The 23,480-nt window shown below is 37.4% G+C and overlaps 3 protein-coding genes and 1 non-coding gene across 6 annotated transcripts in view; 1 reads left to right on the top strand and 3 right to left on the bottom strand.

Annotated features, from left to right (window-relative positions):
• Window positions 1–911: 911 nt before the first annotated feature.
• Window positions 912–2,552, bottom strand: RpS8 (ribosomal protein S8). The gene is made up of 4 exons (XM_014245093.3): window positions 2,452–2,552; window positions 2,036–2,142; window positions 1,335–1,746; window positions 912–1,107 (listed from the first exon to the last, which is right to left on the bottom strand). The coding sequence occupies exons 1-4, from the start codon at window positions 2,453–2,455 to the stop codon at window positions 1,004–1,006; spliced, it is 627 nt and encodes a 208-aa protein (XP_014100568.1). The 5' UTR covers window positions 2,456–2,552; the 3' UTR covers window positions 912–1,003.
• On the bottom strand, window positions 1,182–1,227 carry LOC118680427 (small nucleolar RNA R442). The gene has a single exon (XR_004975969.1). It is a non-coding gene; the product is annotated as a small nucleolar RNA R442 (small nucleolar RNA).
• A 752-nt stretch (window positions 2,553–3,304) lies between the features above and the next one.
• Window positions 3,305–12,314, top strand: Smg5 (Smg5 nonsense mediated mRNA decay factor). Of its 2 annotated transcripts, none has more exons than XM_036360128.2 (7): window positions 3,305–3,439; window positions 4,221–4,502; window positions 4,955–6,639; window positions 6,739–8,063; window positions 8,141–8,273; window positions 8,337–8,495; window positions 8,581–12,314. In XM_036360128.2, exons 2-7 carry the CDS (start codon window positions 4,324–4,326, stop codon window positions 8,820–8,822), a joined length of 3,723 nt encoding a protein of 1,240 aa, XP_036216021.2. In that variant the 5' UTR covers window positions 3,305–3,439; window positions 4,221–4,323; the 3' UTR covers window positions 8,823–12,314. The 2 variants fall into 2 exon arrangements, with proteins under 2 accessions (XP_036216021.2, XP_069963367.1); XM_070107266.1 differs by lacking the exon at window positions 3,305–3,439 and adding an exon at window positions 3,731–3,994.
• Window positions 12,315–14,727: 2,413 nt separating this feature from the next.
• CenG1A (Centaurin gamma 1A) overlaps window positions 14,728–23,480 on the bottom strand; it is a 219,619-nt gene continuing 210,866 nt past the window's right edge. For both annotated transcript variants that reach the window (XM_036360133.2, XM_036360135.2), the window contains 7 exons: window positions 19,636–19,777; window positions 19,366–19,500; window positions 17,694–19,217; window positions 17,497–17,614; window positions 17,200–17,418; window positions 16,962–17,106; window positions 14,728–16,886 (listed from right to left, as the gene is read on the bottom strand). In XM_036360133.2, coding sequence (XP_036216026.1) covers window positions 16,434–16,886; window positions 16,962–17,106; window positions 17,200–17,418; window positions 17,497–17,614; window positions 17,694–19,217; window positions 19,366–19,500; window positions 19,636–19,777 — 2,736 coding nt within the window. In that variant the 3' untranslated portion in view covers window positions 14,728–16,433. The remainder of the gene's footprint in view (window positions 16,887–16,961; window positions 17,107–17,199; window positions 17,419–17,496; window positions 17,615–17,693; window positions 19,218–19,365; window positions 19,501–19,635; window positions 19,778–23,480) is intronic.

Below are 23,480 nucleotides of genomic sequence, written 5' to 3'. Positions count from 1 at the left end.
CGTCTTTTTTTGTTTATAAAAAAGTTTTGCTGGCACTTGGAGTTACTTCTTCGCCATAAATTCTACGAAATGCAACAGTACAAAATGTTCGGCTGCATCCGAACTTAGCCATTCCTTACTCGTCTCGGAATTCATTTGACAGAAAAATGCAATGACTTATATAAGAGGAACGCATTGTTTACAATTGCCTAGAAAGTTCGACAGTTCGTTTCGTTTAGGCCTGCCAGCTCAGTTAACAGGTGACTTTTGTAAACAAAGCCAGTTTGCAGAGTTGATTTTTAAGGGTCTGCAATCTACCAAGTTTTGAGATATTAAATCAAAGTTTCAGAAAAATATTTTTCCAAATAATTTTACAAAATCTTAGTCCGTTCCCACGACAGTCGGGTCTACGTAACCGGAACGGACCCGGATTTATTCCGGCCAAGGACTGTCAACTCGGCAGAATTCTGTCGCTATAACAACAACAACAACAAAATCTTAGTCGTTAGACCTTAGCTCACTAAGCTGCAGTGTGCTGAATTTCACAAATGTAATCATAATTAAATATTCTCTCCTGAATATACTAGTTAAATATATACCATAATTAAGTAAATCTCTCCCCATTGAACAACAATAACCGTCTGCAGTAAGGTCTTTTGTTAGTTAGATGGGATAATGTTACGGTCCCACTTACCTTAGCTTCATTTAACACTTTCTCTAAATCAGCAATTAAAAAATTTAGGCGGGAACTTAAAACAAGGAATTGAATGATGATTGAAGAATCGTTGAGTTTTTGTATACTGAAGTTACGAGATTTGCAAAACAATTGAATTGGTGTTAGAACTTAGAATGTATGTCATATTTGTTTAATGATGAGTTTATGTTGTAGTCGTGTTAATTAAAAATTAAATAAACAGCACTTGCGCGCGTAATTCTAATGTTACAAATAACGCAGCATTATTTTTATTTGTTTTTGTTTTTTGTAAAAATTCAGCCCTTTTGTATTTGAATTTTTTACGGATGTTTATTTCTTTGACTTAATTTTCTTAAGATAGAATTCCAATTCTTTGCCCTCTAAGATATAACCATCAGAACGACCACATTGACCTGGACGGGATGAAACGCAGGCTGCAAAACAAAAAAACAACACACATTAGCACATGTAAACAAATAGAAACATTATTGCTTTGAATGGGGAATAGAATCAGAGTAACTATGACAAGCTAAATCACGCCCAACAGGCTTGCATCGCGCTTAGAACAAGTTTGATACAATAATGTTGTTGGATCGCTTAAGAAATTTACATCATCTGGTATACACCATTCTTTAGTACGTATATATAATGAATAACTCACCAAGGATACGTCCAGAAATGAACTGATCTTCAAGAGCGGGTTCTACTTTGGCGAACTTTTGACGTTCCAAGTATTTCTTCATTACTTTTTCGCTGCGCTTTTTGTTCAGCACGTCATTCTCATCTTCAGTTTTTTGATGTTTGGGATTACGTTTGCGTCCCAAAGGCAACACATAGTGCGATTCATACCATTGGCGGAATGGTGTAGCGTCAATGACAACAATGGTGTTCTTTACCAAAGTTTTGGTACGCACCAACTCATTGTTTGATGCATTATAGACTACATCGGCAATACGAGTACGACGGGCAACACCCTCAGAAGCCCACGCAAAGTTACCGGTTTCCAAGCGCAAAGCACGGAATTTAGTGTTGCCACCGCGTGTGCGTACTTTGTGGATGCGTGGTGCACCGAGCTAAAAAAAAACAAAAACAAATGAAGATGTATTTTAATTAATGTTGAACAATTTTATAATATTCAGGTTTCGTCCTACGCTAATCAGTAGTCCGAACATAATAATGCATTCATCAAAAATTGTAAAGCTCCATAAGAACTATACGCGCTTACAGTAAACATATTTGATCATCATGTGAAAAATTTAGGCATTGTAGTTTGTGGAAATCACAATTCTTTACATATTAAACGAAGGCACCTTCACAAAATGCAAAACTCCTAAGTCCTAAACCTTTAGCAGGTTTACATACCTTGGTGTTTGCAGCTGGACGACCCAACTCGAACTTGCGCTTCTTACGGAGCGACTTGCGTTTGCCACCAGTGGCGCGGCGCTTGTGAGCACTATCGCGGCTAATACCTAGAAAATAAAGATTACCATCAGTGATTTCACATTCAAACTACACAAAATCAAAAGCTATTTTCAAGAAAATCCTCCTACAATCACTTTAGCGCTGCAACCACTATCAGCTTCACTCAGGTCAACATTTCGATACAATCATTTTTTCACATTACTCAATTTCCAATCTTGAAAATAATTGTACTATATAAATCTTTATAATCATACAGTTAAAATAAACACAATTTGCTGCAGTTTTCACATTTTAATACAATGATGTTTAAGGATTTTCTTGAAAATTTTAGTTGATCGCATAAAAGCCGCACTCACCCATTTTGAGTAGAAACAGAGAAGGAAAGGAAGCAAAGAAGAAACCCAACAACTCGTGTCAAAAGTTCAGTGATGCATCGTTTGACAGCACATTGTAATAGCACACGGAATGAAATTTGCCATATAGCCGTAATAGAAGACAGACATTACATATAGCTTACACTTTTAAACTATATTTTAAACATATATGGTAACAAATGAGAAACACAATAAGATAAAAAAGTTTAAATTCTGCTTAATGAAAAAAAATATGTGACTTATTATGTCTCAATATGGAACGAGAAAGCAGAATATTGTATATCATAGAATATATACGCTCAAGTTTATTTCCATAGGAGAAAATTTTTTGCAAATTTGACTATAACAGTTACTTACTGTTAGTGGTAGTAATAGTAGTATCCTTTTTCTAATAAAATTTTGAATATAAAACGTCCACAATGACTAAAAGTTATGCTAACAATATTTGTAGTAGATTTATTGAACGTTTTACGAAATTCATATATTTCTACGAGACTAATTTGGTTAGCACATATTGAATTCTATTGGAGGAAGTGCTAAACTCTACATATAACAGTCGAGTCTACAGAATAGGAACAGGAGCAAACTGCAAATTCTGCAATATTCTTGTAGCATATTTTATGTTTCTGAAAATATTTTATATGTTGTGTGCGAATAAAATGAAAAGAAGTAGGATTTAAATTTTAGGTGTGATTACATGCTACAATTAATTTTGGGTTTTATTTAAATAAATTCCTGGTTTTTTTAAAACGATATTATTCTCCTCAATACAACACTGAGAATTCTACATCTTTCGGACAATGCAAGAAAGAGATAAACATAGAGACCAACGAAATTTCGTAGAAACTGATGGTAAAAAACGATGAAAAGCAAGAGTTTTTGGAATTTGTAAAAACAGCAGCTGTGAGTGAATAATTTTACGTCTTTAGAGCAAAAATAAAATATAAATTGCGAAATAATATAGACAAAGGTAATTGAGTTTGGAAATTGAAATTAAGAATCATTACACAGAAAAGCGCTACTGAAGATAGATATATATATTTTTTGCAATGTACAGGTTTGTTAATTTCGCAATATAAAAATTGTGCCCGTCAAAAACAAAATGAGAGGTCACCACAGCCTCAGTTGAATCAGCAAACATTTAATTATAAAAGAAAAGAAATGTGAAGAACCTATGTATTGATTATTCAATGCGAAATTCGAGCTTTGAAGTGGATATTGACGAACTGATGCGAACGTAGGTACTGATAATCGTACGAAAGCACTAAAAATGGCAGTACGAGGGCAATTTGTTTTCGTAATATTATTGGAACTGCTTATTAAACAAAATTTTGAGAAAAGATACAAAAAATGGCAACCAATCAATTGTGTTTAAAAAGCGAACAGTCAAAGGAATATACCAAAATTAATGATGAAGATGAAAAAAGGCGTTTGAATTATATCCTCGAAATGCATGTACACTCTCAGTTGGCTCTTCAAATGCACGGCCGCAGTAGCGATTGTTGCATATAATACAACGTATAAAGTAAATGTCTGCATAAAAACCTTTATAAACATCATCGTTATGGAGCATATATCTCTACTCGATATATAGCATACATACATTTTTAAGTGTTTTTTTTTGGATATTCGAAATTTTTTACTTGTCAAAATTTCAGATCTTCAATATAATTATTTTATTGCATTTATTAAATATTTAATGATATTTCATATATTTTGTTAATTGCATAAATATTTATCTTATTCTGCAGAAAGGACATAAACATAATAGTGTTTTGGATCGAAATAACTGATAAAATTTGATAAGTACAATTAAAAGATATAAAATTGTGGCGTCGAAAAGAAGCTTCAAATATGGAGCAATGTTTCAGTTCTGGAGGCTCGAATGCTTCCGGAGATAGTGTCGGTGGTTTTGGGCAGAATACTACGCTTACTAATGCAAGTGCTAGCGATATTATTTATAACAAGAATGTCACCCAAAATAGTGGTGGCAACGGCAACGGACTAACACCTGAAGTGAAGGAGATCTATAGGTAAGAGATATTCATTTAGCAGTGTGTTGATTACTCTATAACAATAGAAACAAGAATTACATACATATGTATTACATAAAACAAAAATGTTGATGCGTTTTTGATATTATCGTTGGATATTTCCCTGCAATGTCTTCAAAAATGCATTTTGTGTAATAATTTATAATTATCGTACATTTTAAAGTGTGTGCATATGTATGCATGTATGTAATCATATATACGTGGATTAGTGCCATATTATGCTTATCAGCTTGGTTTGTTTTTCAGTTTAACAGAACCAACGCTATTTCACTTAATGAATTTCATTATTTGCACTTATTCGTAAGACTTGGTGTTTTTCCGCTTCTCACTAAAAGAATACGCGCGTATGTTATGCACATATATGGTGTTAATATGAGGAGTTTTTTATTGGAATGCGTGTTGTGTTAACTTTATAATATTTTTTTTCATAGATCTCTCTACATTGTTGCCAAACAACTGGACGATGAGAAGAAACACATTAGCACCATTTCCCAATTGTTTCAACATGATTTGGAGGAGAAACGTTCTCAGCTGGTTCAGCTTTGTAAAAAGATTGTTTTCAAGGACTACCAATCAGTGGGTAAGAAAGCTCGTGAAATCATGTGGCGCAAAGGATATTATGAGTTTATCGCTTACGTGAAGAAAAACTGGCACAAAGAGTTAAAAGACACCACCCAGATAAGCACGCAAGACAATCTATTAAAAGTAGAGCGTTTTCTCTGCGCTGGAATATCAAATTACAAACGAATGGCAGCTCAAATGGAAGAGATATATGATCTTGACTTGAAATACTTAATTGATTTTAGTATTATTAGTGACGGCTATATGAGCGATGTCGATCATAAGCAAACAAGCGAGAACAATGGCGGAGGCGATGTTAGTGCTGCACATCCAGTGGATAAAAGTTTAGAAGCAGTTTCATTTGCTTTAGATACTATACATTCATCACTGTTGAGCTTAGGAGACTTGCACCGTTACTTTTTAGACTTTCGCATTGATACACGTCTAAAGATTACAAAACAACAAGCTGCCAAATATTACTTTGAAGCGTTTAAATTAAATCCGGCAATTGGTATGTCGCAAAATCAATTGGGTACACTTTACTACGGCCAAAATCACGATTTAGACTCCATCTATCATTACTTATACTCCTTGGTTAGCATTGTACCATTTGAATTAAGCGAAAATAATGTGTGTAAACTGTTTGCCTCTCATGCGGATTACCTGGAAAAGTTGGACCCAGAGAAAATAGAATTCAGTCTGCAAGACTTCTACGCCCGCTTTTATTTGATTGTGGACATATTCTTCTTCGATAAAGAAGTGCCCGATTTCAACTCTCTTTGCCACTGTGTGCTTGTAGACTTGCGCAAAGTGCTCTGCTCTAAGGCATTCACCATTGAAGAGAGTTGCATTTTCAAGATAGTCTCAATACTGTTTTTCTGCTTATCTAAGCTAAAGATGATAAACTCCCAGAAGGTTTACTCGCTAAATGCTTTTCTGGTAGCCGTGTGCTCCGATCTAATGGATGCATGCATTGTAAATCTTGAGCAAACCATTTTGACCAAATCTGCGGAGAATGAAGAATTCCACGAAGTGTATGCAGATAAGTTTGAGGAGTTCAATATGGTGGTGCGCAAGTCACGCAACGAATATAAAAATTGGCTTGTTACTATCGGTGAGGCCGACAAGAAAGAGAAGAAACTTAATGCTAAACTATCGTTGAAAGAATGCTCATCTGATTCGCGCGACAGTCAAAATTCGAATGACGAATATGTCATCAAAACGCAGGACAGTCATAAGCACACCAAAATTGATGTTGGTGGTGAAAAGAATGTCGATCCCATATCTACGCGTTCGAGCGATGAAGCTAAAGAGAGCGATCTTAAGACACCGTTATCCTGCAAGAGCAAGAAGAAAGGCATGAAACTACGTCGGCGTAGACGCAAAATCGCTCAATCGGATGATAGCTCGTGTTATGACACCGAAAGCGATATGGATACCGACTTCAGCACAGACGATGAGGACTACACCGATTTAAGTTCAAATTTTGATACCGATTTCAGCGACATTGAAGCTGAACCGGTGGCCGATGAACGTGAGGAGGCTGATGAAGCAGGTATGTTGAAAACATTATGCCAGAATAATACTACAATATAAATAAATTAAATGCATATTGATATAATTAACAAAATTACAATGTGGAATTTTTTGCTAGATTTTGTCAAGCAGCCAACAAAACCAGTGGCCTTGGAGCAAAAAGCGCCGCGTTTAACTTCGGCAGCTTCCAAGGAAAGCCTGACTTCCAACGAAGGCGTAGGTCCGACATTCTCCGACAATGAAGACATTGTCATTGAAGAGGAGAAAATTATTTATCCCGATGAACAACAGGCAACGTTGGCAAAACAACGCACTGATTCGCAGGAGGTTGATAGTGAGGAGTTGCTGCGCAGTTTCGAGGTATTGCAGATGAATGGTAGTGGCTCGCTCAACTTTAAGAATACCGACAATGAGGAATCACTACCGGCAGTCATCGAAAATAATGCGAAAAACCAAATTGTCGACGATGTGAATTTCAATCCTGGCGAGCCACCAAAAAAACTCGTTTATCGCAACAAGTATACAAAAATTAATCCGAATATAATAGTTGAGTTTGCGCGCCACGAGCCAACCATGCGTGCTTTGAAAATTCTTTACGATTGGTTGCGCATCAATCATGAAATACTCTTTGGCTGCTATCACTCCAATCCGGAATTCATACACAAGATTATGAAGTTGTTGAATTACTGCAACATCGACATATTTACACGTAAAGTATATTTCGAACGTGAATTCCTAACCACGCCCAATGTGCGCACTCCACTCGGTGATTTATTTGATGTGCGCGCCAATGTGCCGTTGGCAGAGGATTTCGTCTTCAAAAATTTCGACATTTTCCAAGGCACCCAGCTGACGCTCGATTGGGAGACAACCATACGTGAGCACGTCACACCCGAAGAGGAGTGTATTTTGCGCATTTTTAAAATGGTGGACTTCGGTTTCTTTATCTGCAAGCAAAAGAAATTCAATTATCGCTTCTGCGTAAAGAGTCGTCGCTTCACTGAGAATGCCAAGAAAAAGCGTGAGGAGAAGAAACCTTCTTCTCGTCGTCGTGAGCGACGCACAATGAAAAATGCAACACGCAAGCGTGCCGAAGGGCGCACACGCCGTTACTCGGATCGTAAGAATGGCATCGTACGCAAAAGCTACACTAGCAATGAAGAAAAGGATACTGTTGAAGAATGCAAGAAAATGCCGCGCAAAGGTTACTTGCGCAATCGCAATATTGAAAAGTCGGTGACAAGCAATAACTTTGGCGGTGCTGGTGGTGGAGGTGGTGGCGGTACATCAGCTTCCACGACCACCAATAGCGCTATGTGTGACAAAGTTTTGCTGCAGTCCAGCAGTGGCGCTGACGAAGAACGTTCGGAGGCTATGTCGAAAAAATGTGAGATGATGGGCAAGCTCTGGCTCAAGAACGAAGTTGAAACACTTGAGGAGGAGGTAAGTGTCCCAAGAGTAAAATCTACTGAATGCTATAAAAATAATATTAAATTCATGCTTTTACCATTTAATTGTAGTTAAGAAAAAATCCCTTGAATATCATCATGACGCCTTTCTTAGTTGTTGACGCTAAAGCTTTGACCGAATATAATGGCATTGTCAAGAATCTGGTAAAAACTAAGAAGTTTATTGTTCTCATACCGAATGCAGGTAAAATATTATTTATTTTGTACACCATATTAGACATGTTTAAGTAAGCAATTTTCATTTAAGTTCTGAACGAATTGGACGATCTAAAGAAACGCAGTGAAAATGCACGTAATGTCATACGTTGGTTGGAGCAGGAGTTTAAGCATGGAAATAGACATTTGCGCGCACAGCGTGATAATGAGAATTTGACCCTTTCCTTGTTGAAAATACCCCGCAAACTAGGTGAGCATTTCAAATCGCTTTACCATCTAATATAAACAGACATTTTATCGCATTTTCATCAACCATTTTCATTTTCATTTACCAGATCGCGACGCTAGTGTATTCTTGCAAATTGCACAGTTTTGCAATCATCTTGTTGCCAATCATTCGGATCCCAAATCTGCCGAGTTCCAAAGCAATGTCATCACATATTTGTCAGGCGATTCACTTCATGAGAAACAACGCAATCAAACAAACTTTAGTTTTACTGGCATCTTGGACACTATACCCGTGCGTTATGAGCAGATTTCTAATTTCTATTCGAAATTCAAGGCGAACAAAAAATGAACCCATACACGCTGCAGGAGCAACGCCTGCGTGGAGCGTTTTGTGTGAACTCAAGATCATAAAAACTAATGAAGAGATGATGATTAGGGAAGATAAAGAATAAGAAGAGCTTACGAAGGATTAAGGATCTATGAAAACGAAAAACAAAATCAAATCAATTCAAACCAAACCAACAAAACAACACAGAAAAATTCCAAAACGTGAATGATGAGTGAATTTATTCAATGCAATAACAACAAACGCGGCGGCAGCCATAGTGGCTACAACAGCGTTAGCAGTAGTAGCAGCAGTGCGGCAGCATCAGCAGCAAACAAAAAAAAAAAAACACAAAAAACAAAAAAAAATTAAAAATGCAACTGTAAGTGCGTACGAGCAGTTAGAAAACCTTAAGAGAAACAATAACAACTTTATCGAGTTTATTTGAAAACCACAAACAACGACGATGGATAGGAAGGTGAAGATTATGGTAATGAGTGATGGTGGTGACATGCCGTTGGTGTTGATATGGAAGTTTAGGAATATCGTGTGCATATAAGACATCAACAGCAGTAGCAACATGCAAAGAAATCACGGTAATATATGTAGAGGCCTTGGGTGTATTAAACTCGACGTTCGGAAAATATTATTTGTGATGGCGATGGTAGCGTGCCATTGATAGTAGGCGAGTAGGCGATTTTTGTGTTTATATTGGCGGTGTGTTTAACATTGCGTTTAGCGGTGGAACAATATCGTCTGCATTATAATTCTATATAAATTTCGAAAACAACATTACATTAGAACATAATTAGCAGAGTAATTAAAAAGGTCTTTAAAGAAAAATCTCACTACATTTGACAAACTTTTGAAAGCATAAAACAACAACTTTACAAAAAGAAACGCAGTCATGATTTGCAATTATCACATTTTTTAATAAATATTTTTTTTTTTTTTCAAAAATTCCGTTTTCTTTTCAAATTTTTTAGTTAAAATTTTGCTAAACAAATACTCTTCTATTCAGTTATTAAGTCACAATACAACGCTCTTTAATCACTTAATTTTGTGCTTTCGCTCTTGACTCTAACTTCAAACTTTGATCAGATTATCTCTTACTCGCACAATAGAAGCCGCAGTTTGTCAGTTAGACTCGCATAAATCGTGGCATCGCTGAACCATCGTTTTCTTTACTGTTATATTCTAAGAGCTCTTGCAGTGGAAAGCTCATTTGCAACTCATTTGATCACAAAAACAACTTTCGATCAGCAGCTGTCAAAAGTCAGCTGTCATAGTTTACATTCATATTGGATTGTGAACCGCGCAAATTTGACATCATTTGCGTGAAACAAAAACAAAACTACGTTTTTGCAATACACAAAAATGACCCAACAAGCTTCTACAATAGCTTCTTCAAAATCCAGTAAAATAATGCTGTAAAGCTTAAGGCATTTCGCTTGTTTGTATAGCCGCAGCCTTTCGCGAAGTACTAGCTCATGAATGCACAACAGTCTTCGAAATCTTCTCTAAGTGTAGGAATATATTTGTGCTCGAGCGCAATTTTTATTTCCGTTTTTTGCTTTGTTTCGAGAAATTTTGCATCCAGGCGCATACGTGTGTAAGAAGCCAATATCGTAACGAAATGTCAAAGAAAATGTTAGACTACATTGATTAAAAATTTCAAACTGCCCACAAAATGCATATCTTCCATATGATAGTTTGTCGTTCCCGTTAAGTCTGTGATGACGTGGCATTGAAATATGTCGTGTATTTAAGATTTTCTTTCATGTTTCTCTGCGTGTACGTATTACATTATTTCCATAAATTTTATTAATTCAAAATCAATTATGCTTATATTTGTAGTCACATATGTATGTAAGTACATATGTATAGCATACGCATACTGTGTTTGGCTTGCCGTCTTCAAATTCGCTATTCAACTAGAAGTAAACAGGTGTCGCGCAGACTTTCGTGGCATTTAGAAAATTATTGTATACAAATTAAAACTATTCTATTACTAAAATCTGTCAGCTGAAATTAATTAGGTTTTTAATATGAAATTTGCATTCGACTCAATTGCATAATTCGCCATTGCTTACACATAACTTCTGGTTGTTATACAATTTTTTACACATTTGGTTTTTTTTAATAGTTTATTTCAATTATAAAAATTTCTCCACAAAGTCTGCGCCATATTCCAGCAATAAAATGAACAGCAACACCAAACAGTTTATGCCTAACTATACTAATATTATATAAAATATTCTTTATGTAATTTATAACGGTATGAATTCGAAAAACAAGTACGAGTATAACGCAGGGTTCCGCTAGGGTATTGTTATGCGAGATCTGAAACTTGTCTACTCATTTGTATATTGCACTTAAATCCAGTTTCAACTCATGCTGAAATAAGCTAAAATTTTCGAAATATCAACAAATAGAAAAAAATCGATTAGTTTTCACTTAAATGATCTTTTAAATATCCCAGCAACAAATTCAATAAGTCTACTAGTTGCTTTTGCCTAAATTGTCTTGTAAATTACCCAAACAGCTAAATAAATACCCTTCTGATGTCTGCGTCCTACCTTCGAATTAGCCGTTGCAGGTACACATACTTTTTCTTAATATAACGTTTATTTTTACTACAAAAAAGAACAAAAATACATGTAATCATATCAGGAGTTTATTTCAAATCATAACTAATTATTTAATTTATGTTAATCATAGTCGTAAACAGCAACCGTTTTTAAAGAACTCCATTCTCTGCCTTCGCTCTTTTACATTAGAACAAAAAAAAAAAGCAAAAAACAAAAAAAAATATTGATAGAACACTTATTAAAAAGTACCCCATGAAAGCTCTGCAAGTTGGTGTAGCTGCTTTCACAAAAGCTTTAAAGCTCACCGTCAAAATTCGGCCGCTCGTAGGGCGTATCCCTCTAGTGTGCATAACTTGCACTCACACGGAGCTCTTCACTTCACCACGTTTTTGGTTTTATATATTTATTTATATTACTAAATCATTGTGTGCCATTAGGTTCTTGGTATTTGCATTAATCTTTAATAAAGGAAGGACAAAAATATAAAAATAATGATTTAGAACTTTGTGACGTATTGAACAGCAATATAGTTGGCCAATAATTTGAATGTAATAATTCACAATACGTTTTAAATTGATCCCAGCCTTTTGAACCCTAATTTCCTATTAATAAAATATATACAAACAATATATATAAATAATTCTCCGTCAGTCCATTAATAACTTTAATAATATAAAAAAAAACTCTTGCTTGTCGGGTTTATCAAAGCTTGTATACAAATACTAACTGTAAACTCTAGAAAACTTCATTAGTTCGAATTTAATTGCCTGCGTATAAATATCTGTTTTATCTTATAAAATTTAGTTTATGAAATATTTTGATAAATATTATGTAATTTGCACGATCTATAAAATTTCAAATATTTCATTGTTGTGAATTTGTTAACTGCAATAAAAATTCCAATAAAGCTCGACAGCAAAAAAAATATTTTAGTTTTATTCATAGATATGTGGAAAAAAATGGATCAAAACCAAGTCAACTATTATTGCCTAGCCAAGTGAGTATGACGGTATTAACGTTAGGCACTGGAATTAAGGGAATATGTTCAAAAGTAAACAGCTATGTCACCGATCGTTCTCGCTTCTTCTCTGCAAGAAGCCTAACTGTCTCCACCACTAAATCCACGGCGTACATATTCACGCACTGAACCACAGTCGCTGGGATCAAAATTGCGCCTTACACTTGACAGCTTGTGCTCTTTCACGCCGCATACGACAGGCAATCGACCTGGATGTAGTAAAACGCAGACAAAGAAGCTTCAGACATGTTAGAATACTGCACTTCATACGGTGACAGTATGCCTTCTGATGCCACTCGAACACCTACATAGTGAGGTCTGCATGCTTACGGCTTAGAAGCGCAATACACTCCTCCACAAGCAGTTTCTACGAAAGCAGGTAGAAACAGTTGTCTATTTAAAGCGAAGCCGGTAGCATCAAGAGGGCATTCCTGGACCGCCGACCAGCCTACGGACGCAACTAACTTCAGACATGCACTGACCGCCATTCACAATTTAACCATTAACGCCATTACCGATTCCCACCCAGTGAATGGCGTACTTGTAGCACCTTCATAGCAGATGAAGAGCTCGAGTTGTTTCGGGAATCTAGAGTAACCGTTGCGCTACTTCGTGCTGATTATTGTAGTAGGTTAAACTGCTACTTATTTAGAATTGATCACGACATACCAAATATATATCGTGCGTGCAACGAGTTCCTGCAATACTCTAACCACCTATTTGCATGGCCAATGAACCCCCCTCTTCCAAAACCAAAGCGGCGATTAGATAACCGCTACAACAACAACAACAGTGTATTATGTTATATAGAAGCTGGTCGCTTGGCACTATAAATTTACTTCAGAACAGATAAATCTGGACCTTAACGCATTTTTGCAGCGTCGAGGTCTACTGTTCCCACGACAGTCGGGTCTAGGTAATCGGAACGTACCCGGACTTTTATCTGGCCAAGAACTGTCAACTAGACACCGTTCCTCGAAATTACTTCAGCAATGTTTTCTACCGCTACAACAACAACAACGCTGGTTTTTCCTAACAAAGTATCAGCCTAAAGGTATGCTACAAATGTTATTATGCAATCATCTACTTCATATTAAAACAGGGTGTCCCAGTGCTAACTTAACTTGATAATTAATAATAAAAATTAAATGTCACTAATTATTTACGGTATTTTCATTAGTTTATTGCATTTTTAGCGAATGTGCATATTTCATTGTAACTCTTCATTTTTATGAAATAATTAATGAATTACAATACTTGCTTTGCCACTACATACATACATTTTCTTAAGTTTACTAAGTAATAAGCATTTGGTAAATAAGATTTCAGTAGATTTACGTATTTTATAAGTTAGAGAAAACAATTGCAAAAGTTTCCAATTCAGTACAAAATTTACTAATTACTTGCTCAATTATTCGATTTAGCCGCAGGTGTTTTTTTTTTGTTTTTTAAATTTTTTTTTAGGTTTACAACATTATTATGCAATATACCCTACAACAATGTATTACGTTCGATATATGACATGCCAATTAATACAATACAAACCACGCATTTAAAGTTTCACTTTTATTATGTAAGTATTTTAATTATATTTAATGCCCAACATTTTGCCAAGTATATAATATTTGAATTTTTATGTGTGTGTGTATTTATTGAAGTGTAACGTTGGTACACACTTAAAGCAATACATCACTATTGGAAATCATATCTTCTCTATGTGTGTATGTATGCAATGTACATAATTATGTAAACTGTTAAGTATCCACTACTAAATTTTTATACTTTCGTGCATAATTATTTTTTTGCTACATATTCATTTGTATAAGTTTATGCCATCATCCTTATTTTTCTGCATTTTCACCTTATTATTTTATATTTATGACTATTGCATTTCCCTTTCATGGTTCCCACGTGATTATCATTTCAGAAGTTGTATTTTAAGTGCTGACTCTAATGTTCTTGTATTTTCATACTTCCCTAACAAAAAAAGTATAAAACACTTTGAAGATTCCCCAAACTTTATCAACTCTTTATCGGTGTTCCTTAATGTACACGTTTCCGGTTTTATATTTCGAATACCAAATATCTTTAAGCCTGTTTCAGCCTCACTAAAAAAATAGTAATCTAGCTATTTATTTAGTTTAAATTTTTATTATTAACAAAAAATAGCGGGATTTGTTTCTGAGGTATAGTTTTGGCTTGAGTGAAAGTACAAAATGTGGCTGTCAGTTACCACATAACTATGAAATAATCTTTAACATATTTTTTAAAATATTGAATCAATCGAAATTTCCGCAACAACAAATGAAACAAAACAATATATACAAATTAATTAATATTTTATTATATTCAATTTACCACACAATACAAATCAACTAAATAATAACTAAATTTTATAATTATTAGAAATAAAAAATAGAACTATAAGTGAACGTTTTAAAAAACATGAAGCGTATTCAAAGTTGAATTAAATAAAAATATATAACTAATGTACTCGCATCGGTTCACATTGCAGGCAGATCTATTTGAGAGTGATGTAAACAAAGCTTAACAAAACAACAACAAATTAAATGCTTAAGAAAAAAATTTGTAATAATATTTTACTCGAAAAAACTCGCAAATTAAATCAATGCTAAGTTTTTTCGTGTTTTTTTTTGTTTTTGGAAAGAAAATCTTTTGTAATTAAATTTTTGTTTGCTAATGAGTGGTTGCTTGCAGTCTGATATTTCTTTTTAAGATAAAAAAAGGAAATTTATTCAAAGAAACCCAAAAGTAGTTTTAAAATCTTCAACTAAACATGTGATTAAGCGACAATTTGAAATTTTCTTTTTAAAAGTACAACTAACTTCTGTTTTTCAAAATGAAATGCTAGTTTAAAAACCAAAAACACATTACGAGACAAGACGTTACGTTATTGAGATTGCGAAACAATATTTTTTATAAAGCGACGTATGAAAAAAAACAGCATTTTGTAGAAGTATTTGGCAAGGCGTTCGATTTTTTACATTTTCAAAACTGCGTAGTTTTTTCTGCATAATATTAAATAATAATTTAGCGCTGTTTTAATATTTTTTTGTTCTATTTTTTTTCGAGCACCCGCAATAAAATAATATTTAGCATTTAAACGGTAACGATTGGTTTAGCTAAGAAAAAGATAAACGCAATTATTTTAACATAAATAAACTTAAATAAAAGCGATTTTTGCTGTTCTTCAACATAAAAATAATCTTACTTTAAGATTGTCAGTTAAAAATGCCTAATCGAATTCTTAACAAAAGTAGATTGCGGTTCAGCTATTTCTAAACGACTGAGAGGCTGTTTTATCTTCACTTGAATAAACCGTTATGTATTTTTTACCATTGTAAAGCGTACTGCTTGCGAGTGTAGGGACTAACATCTACATTTTTTAACTCGGAGCTTACACAGAAAAAATTTATTTCTTGTATTTATGTACGTATATAAAGTAAACATGCATACTAACATACATACAAAACATTTTCTTAGCCATAATAAGATATTTAAAAAAATAAAAATAATATTAACAGCTTTTACGAGTTTGCTTAATAATTTACATACTTGTTTGTGATTTTAAAACTGAAAGCTTGCTGCGCTCAAGCGCTTTTCAATCGCATATCTTTCAGTATGCATGCTTTAATTATTAATTTATTTTATTTAAAAATACATCATTAAAATGGGTAATAAATTAAATTCGGCTAATTAAAAGTCTTAAAAAGTGGCTATGAAGCTTTTCATTACGACAGCACTTTCTCTACGAAGCATGATAAATTATTATTTCATTCCATTACAATTTATACCGACTTCAGACAGACGCATATACACATATATATCTACATGACTATAACTAAATAAGCAAATTGTGGCTCTTTTCCAATCCACAATTGCCATATATTTCCTCCATCTAACGTCCATACTTCAACTGTTGAACAGCTTTTAACTTAGACTATAAGCTTATTGTTATTGCAAACGGCTAATGCGCGCTGCGTTCCCCTTCCAAGTGCAATCTCTTTATATGACACCCGATACGGTCTTCTCGTAGGGTGTGCCCAGTGTGTCGCGTCGTCGCGGCAGCGTGCCACTGGCCGTCAATGGCGCCGATTCCGGGCAACCTAAGCTCGTTAGCAGCTCCACCAGTGCTGTCGTCTCTTCGACGCTGTACTGTGGTGCTGGTATGCCACCATTTGTTGTCGCCGCTGCCGTTGCGCCACTTGCTGTGGCACTGTTCGTCGCATTGCTGGTTGTTGTGGTCGTGGCTGTGGTGGATGCGGTCGACGAACAGGAACTCGTATTGCTTGCAGTGCTCGAGTTTGTGTTCGTGTTGCTGCCGTTCGCTGCATTTGCGACGGCTGCGGCGGCGGCGGCAGCCTTCAGCGATTTCGCTGTTGCCAGCGATTGTGCTGCCCGCGCATACGCCAAACAGGTGCGTCCCTCGTGATCTGTATGCTTAATGTTGGCGCCGTTCTATATACAATAAGAGAAAGAGTTGAGAAATGTTTTGTTCTCTTTTATAGAAAACAAAAACGAAGTTGGACTTACCCAAATGAGCAGCTGCGCTATGGCTAGATTTCCGATGGCACAAGCCAGCAGCAGTGGTGTCCGCACATCACGTGGACTCACGTTAGCATTGGTCACTTCACTGTTAGCGGTGGCGAGTATCAAGACAATCGATTTAATGTCCGATCTGAATTAGAGTGTAAAGAGAAGTTAACAAACAAAAGTAATGTCATTGCGATGTAATGTTACGTCGGTCGGCGATGTGTTATGTGTCACTCACCTGATCACCGCTTCTATTAATTGCTGTCCCGGCGTTGTGTTTGTATTAGCATTGAATTGTGCTAAAAATTCTTTGGATTCATATTTGCTCCGTATCCACGCTTCCTTCTCCTCACGTGTGGAATTGGGCCTTGGTTTGGTGTGTTGCCGCGTATTCGCCTCCCACACCGAATTCGCCAAACTATTGCCTATGGCCAACATTACGCTGAGATGACCAGCTCTGTAGAACAAACGTTCTCGGTTTATTACAAATGTACATAATTCTCATTAAGATTATCTCTAAAAAGTGTATACTTACGGCCAATCATCTAAGCCAAGCGAACGCACTTTGGAAATATGTGAACCCAAATTACGATGAATGCCCGAACATTCGATACACATGAGTACACCCAGATTCAAGCTAGCCCACTCCGGATCTGCAATATTGGATTTGCATTAATATTACTCATTTCCAATAAATTAAAATTCAAGCAAGTTCTTGTATATTTCACTTACTCGGCGCATCGCAGTCCACGCAAAAGCCATTGCCCGGCACTCGCGTGCGTATTGCCACCATTGAGGCCAGCTCACTTGTGGTTGCCGGTTTGGTTTTCGTGCTCTCTATGCCTTGGAGACTTTTGAAGATCTCTTGCTCAATAGCAGCCACCCATTCGTCACGATCCTCAGAACTGGCCGCTTCAAAGTGCCACTGTTTGGAATCGAGCGATACGATGAAGAACTCATAAATGTCCGAATCGTCCACTTCATTTGATTTAACGCTGCTGCTCTTCATGCGGCGATGGCGTTTCTTTACATTTGGTGTTTGAGATTCTAATTTGTTTGCCGCGTTAACAGCGAGCAATTCGCGTTGTTGCTGCTGTAGGTGTTGTTGACTATCACTGCCAGCAATAAATGTCTGCGAGTTGGAGTTGGACATGGCTATGCCCTCATCGCCACTAGTCTGTTGCGAAGAATTCGATTTCACCGGCTCGCGGAGCGTATCGAAAGCGGTGAGCAGCACCTTCTCGGTCACCTTCTTTTCCTTGTTATCCTTGACAATCGACAGACAGCCAATGCCTTCGCTCAACCCGTTTTGACCATGGCCGCGACCGTTCGAGTGCATTGAGGTTGTGAGCGCGCTGTTGGTGATGATTGATTTCGAACCGCGCGGTTTTTGTCCCGGTACTTTTACAGTTACGTATTGCAGCGGTATTTCCTTGCCATGCACATCGTCCATGTAATCGTGTAGCGATGGATGATATGTGAGCCGCCCGTCATTACAGAGCGTCACATATTTCTTCTTCCATTCCTTGTTCAACGATTTGCTGGAGCGTTTGTAGAGGTAACCTTGTTTGATTGGTATGGACCGTCCGCTACCCAATTCGCCATTTTTCAAATCCTTCTCGCCCTTCTTCGAGGAGGAGGGAATGAAGAGATTTGAACGCCGTCGACTTTTGCGACTTGTAGTGGGCGTGGATGTGGGTGTCGGCAGATCCTTACCACCGCCGCTGCCGCCGCCACCACCACTGCCATTATCCCTGTTCTCGCGCAGCGGCACCAAACTCAAAGGTGGCAAACTTTCCGCTGTTTGGTGGTTCGATTGCTGCTGTTGTTGTTGTTGTTGCTGCTGCTGTTGGTGATGTGTGGGTGTGAATTTGGTGATGTTATTGTTTTCATTTGTGAGCATCGTTAGTTCACGATCACGTTGTTGCTGTTCTTTTTGCTGTTGCCACGCCTTCTGACTGGGTGGTAAGCTCTGCTGCTGTTCGGTGTGCATGAAATCGGCGCTCATGCGCATCGGTATATGATGTGACGATGTGGACAGCGCGTGATGGCGGTGAGGCAGCGTTAAATTACTGGTGGATACGGCGCCCTGCACCGACGAAGTGGATGCAGAGAAGCCATTTGCATTGGCGCCGCCATGATTGTTGGAGTTGTGGTGATAGGAGGCGATGCCGAGGCGTGTGCCTTGCGGCGTTGTGGGTCGGGAGTTGACGGTGGGGGGTAGGGGAATGCGCTGCTGGAGGATCTTCTGACAAGCTATGGAGGAAGGGGAAATTTATTAGAAATTATATAGGTTTGTATGCATCAGCGGTTAGCGTGAGAGAAAAAGCTTAAATATTTGAAGCAAACTTGGTGAAACGTAAGAGTACCTGAAATTGTTCAAGAAATTCGTAAGGAAACTTACCGTCCTGGAACACGCGTTCTACATTGAGACCGTATGTGGCACACGTTTCGTAGTACGAACAGCGCTTCAAGTCGTTTGCCAGTTTTCTCGCGCGAGAGTCATCGATCACACGTGGATTTCGCTCACTAATTGCATCTAAAGAGAATAAGAAAAGCAATTGAAATCAAAATTAAAAAATTAAACGCTACAAATTCAATTTAACAAAATGCGGCGACAGAGTCAAGTATGTGTGAGTGCACTTGTGCGCACAAAGCCGATCAAAACACTTACCCTGTGTGCCAACTAAAATCATTGGTAAATCCTGACCATTGCGAAAATGCGCCATTTTATTAAAGTAATTGTAAATTGTATTGAAACTGCTCTCGTTCTCAAGACTAAAGACGAAAATCACAGCGTCAACCCAAGCGGCAAACTGCAAGAATATAAAAAAAGGGTTGAGTTTAGTAATTTGGGCAATGAGCAGTTAAAAGAAATTGCATTACAAAGGTGAACTAAATAATAAATTAACGTATGAATGTGTATAATATATATGAATCAGTATGTGAGGCATGAAAACGTCTGCAAATATCGTATAAGGCAATAAATAAATTCTAAACCACCGAGGCATATTTAAGTCTAAAACACATCAAACTACAGGGGAAAAGCATAATCTGTAGCATACACTTAGTGCCAGAATATACAATACTAAAGAATTCGCTGCCAAATCACAACAACTGCTTGCATATGTAAGCCCTTGACTTTGCTATGCCTAAGTAAAGGTTAAGTAACCAAGGTACCAGCCAGCTACAACAAAGCAAACAAAAAACTCACTTCCATACAAAATGTAAGTGCAAACAATACAAATAAATAATATTTATGTACGGACATATGTATGTGCAAGAGCGTAGAAGTGTTGACGGCTGCACTGCGGTGCTTGAAAAAACAAAAGCTTTGAGTGGAGTAGGCGGAACGGCTACGGCAGGCGCATAAGAGCGGTAGCAGTTGAGGCTGGAAAACAAGAAAGGCATATTTCTTTCGTATGCGACTGGACGGCGCAGAGAAATTTGTAGAAGCTTTAATTGTACTTGTATGTGATTGCAGGCACTCACACATGCTTGGAGGATAGCGAACAAAGCTCATAAAGCACTTGGCGCACTTTACATGCATGTTAAATGAAGTGGGGACCAACAAAGCGTAGCATAGTTTTGGGGGCAAGTAGCAACTGCACTTGCCTATGTAAGAAACAGTATCTACAGCATTATTTCTAATGCGGGAAATTAAGAACAAAACGCTTTTTAACTTAATATTTTTTGAAGAAAACTTTTAAGTTGTGTTGAAAACCAACGATAACTCTACTTTTTGAATTTGTTTTCACTCGAAAATAAATGTAGCAAGGCGTCATGTAGTTTAAAGGCTGACAACAAACAAGCTTGGACAAGGTATAATGAACTTTCGAAAGTTCTCTAAAATATCGTACATGCCGCTACAAATGCCTATATGTACATATGTAAAGTGAAGTCTATACATATACATATACATACATACATACTCATTTTAAGTAAAGAAAAATGCATGCTTGGAGTTATGTGTGTATTAGCACATGTGTGTGTTTGTCTGCATATTTGCATTTGTCTGACTATGTTATGCTGCATGCAGAGCATTGAAGTGGCAAATAACTGGCTGCAACAGCTTTGTTGCACGTCAAGCAGAGGCCGAGTACAAATATGTGTCTATTGCGACTACTGTTGTCGGAGATGAAGGCTACAGTGTTATGCTGATGCAATTGTCGATATGTATGTGCGAGTACATATAATAATTGCTGTTGCAGAAGCTGTTTGTAGCAGTTGGTTGATTGCTGCTGCACAGTGCGCAGGATTATAAAACATTGTCAGCCCCAAAGTGCAACTCTCCGCCAAGGTGTGCGTAAAGGTGGCAATCAGCCTGCAACCTGTGTACTACCGAATGTTGAGAGGGTGTTTTTGTGTTTTTGGAGAGTTTCATGCCACAAACGGAGTAATACACACTTGCGCTCTGAGCGCGCTACTTCACCAAATTACCCATATATACAAAATATATGCATAGCTGTGTGTATATGTGAGCTGCTGTGGGTTGGAGAGTGCCTTTGGTCAACAGACACAGTGGCTGGTTTTCAACAAATTCACTTCAATCGGCTTAAATAATGAGACTTGCTTACCCGTTTTTTGCAGTTGAAGAGATGAAATTGTCAACAAATTGATTTATTACACTTTGTTAGCGTTTAAACCATTTGGCGCCTTAAAGTATGCCTTTCACGAGGCAGCGTTTACAATACACAATATAACAAAAGAAACTTCTATCACGATTTCTAGGCTAAGCTCGTTTTCGCATCCGTCTTTCTTGCCAGCTAACACAACACTAACTCGCCAAGCAGCCAGTGAACCAGGAAGGCAGGCAAACAGTCAGCCGGCAACAGCAACATATACTCCAGGACTCATATTTGAAGCACACCAACATAAACACACCTACATATACAGTGTAAAAGCTTTAGCTTCAGCTTCAGTCTCAGTTACTATTACTGTTGTTTTTATTGTTATTGTGTGCATTTGTAGGCAAATAAAATAGGAAAAATCGCTGGCACTGCAAAGTATCGACTACCGCGGAGGAAGCTAGGGGGTGTGCGCTGTGCCGTAGTTGTCGGAGAAAATCCATTTTTTGTATGTGCCAAAACACCAGACGTCGGCGACGGCAACAAATATGAATGGTTATGTTGGCGACGGCGGCAAAACGCAAAAGTACTGTAAAGAGGGCAAACGGAGAGGGGGTGTTGTTATTGGTGGTGGTGACACATACACGTATGTACATTGCGTTGGGGTGGTGGTGCTGTTGATTATGGGCCGCTGTGGATGGTAATGATGTCCTCGAGCGACGCGCTGGCGACACAGCAAATGACTGATGACTATATATTCTCGCGTGTACACACATACACGTGTATATGCATGCCTGTGTGTAGTTTTGCTTCGGTATATGTCTTGCATAAATTGTTGGCACGTAATATTTAATTGTATTGCTTTTATTTTCGCTGTTCAAATGGTTACAACGCCGAAGCGGAAGCGTGCACGACACAAACTCTGTCAGCGGAAGGCACACAACGTGCGGATCCACTGCGAGTGGGTGGGGTAGGTGGTGGCAGTGTTTGTGTTCATGCAACAACAGCATATGAAATTGTAATAGGAAAAGTGAATTTGTTGAGCTGCTTAGAGCACAGTGTTTCAAAGCGTAACTTTTTCTGCCATCGGCGACTGATAAACTGCTGCACACCAGTGTAAGCGCACGATGTTGTGATTTCTGAACTCTCTCAATTAAATTTCGACCCATGCAATGGGTGAAATATTGAAAATGTATTCAAAAATGTTTCTCTTAATTTGCCAATACACGGTGAAAATTCAGTAAAAGTTTCATAGAATCCGTTATATAGAGTATAATAAATATGTATACATTATTTTCTGCCTTAAGTCGAAGGTTCTATTTAACGTAATTAGAATGATCCAATTTAGATAAAATGGGCACAGATTCGTTCGATAACTTGTTGCCATTTCGATGGTAATTTCATTCACTTTCATAAAAAGCCTCGTCTCTCTTGGTAAAAGTCGGGGACAGTCGATTTTCACAAGCTTCTTTTGTGGCAAATTTTTCAACAGCAAAATCATTCACCATAAGCAGGGTAGGCAGTAATCACTTGGTTCAAGGTCTGGACTATAAGGTGTATGCATAAACCCCTCCCAACTAAGCTCCCGGAGCTACTGGCGAGCCACTATCGATGTGTGTGACTAGGCATTGTCCTGATGGAACACAATTCCTTTCCTATTGGCCAAAGGTGTCCACTTCACAGCGATTTCTTTTTTGAAACGGTTTTTGACAGTACAGATCCGAAATAAGACTTAGACCATAGGGGAGCGACTCATAGTAGATGATCCCCTGCCAATCTCGCCAAACACATAGCAAAACTTTCTTGATCGTATAACTTGGCCTGGCCACAGTTTACGCCGGCTCACCGCGAATCGACCAAGACCCTTTTGAGTTGACGTTGTATTAAGAGACCTACTTTTCATCACCATCCGCTTCAGAAATGGATCAGTTGCGATTCAGCAGCGGCTCGC

The sequence above is a fragment of the Bactrocera oleae genome, chromosome 3 (assembly GCF_042242935.1).
Source record: "Bactrocera oleae isolate idBacOlea1 chromosome 3, idBacOlea1, whole genome shotgun sequence".
Taxonomy (NCBI): domain Eukaryota; kingdom Metazoa; phylum Arthropoda; class Insecta; order Diptera; family Tephritidae; genus Bactrocera; species Bactrocera oleae.
Note: the sequence above shows the minus strand (reverse complement) of the source record. Positions and strands in the feature narration are given on the sequence as shown.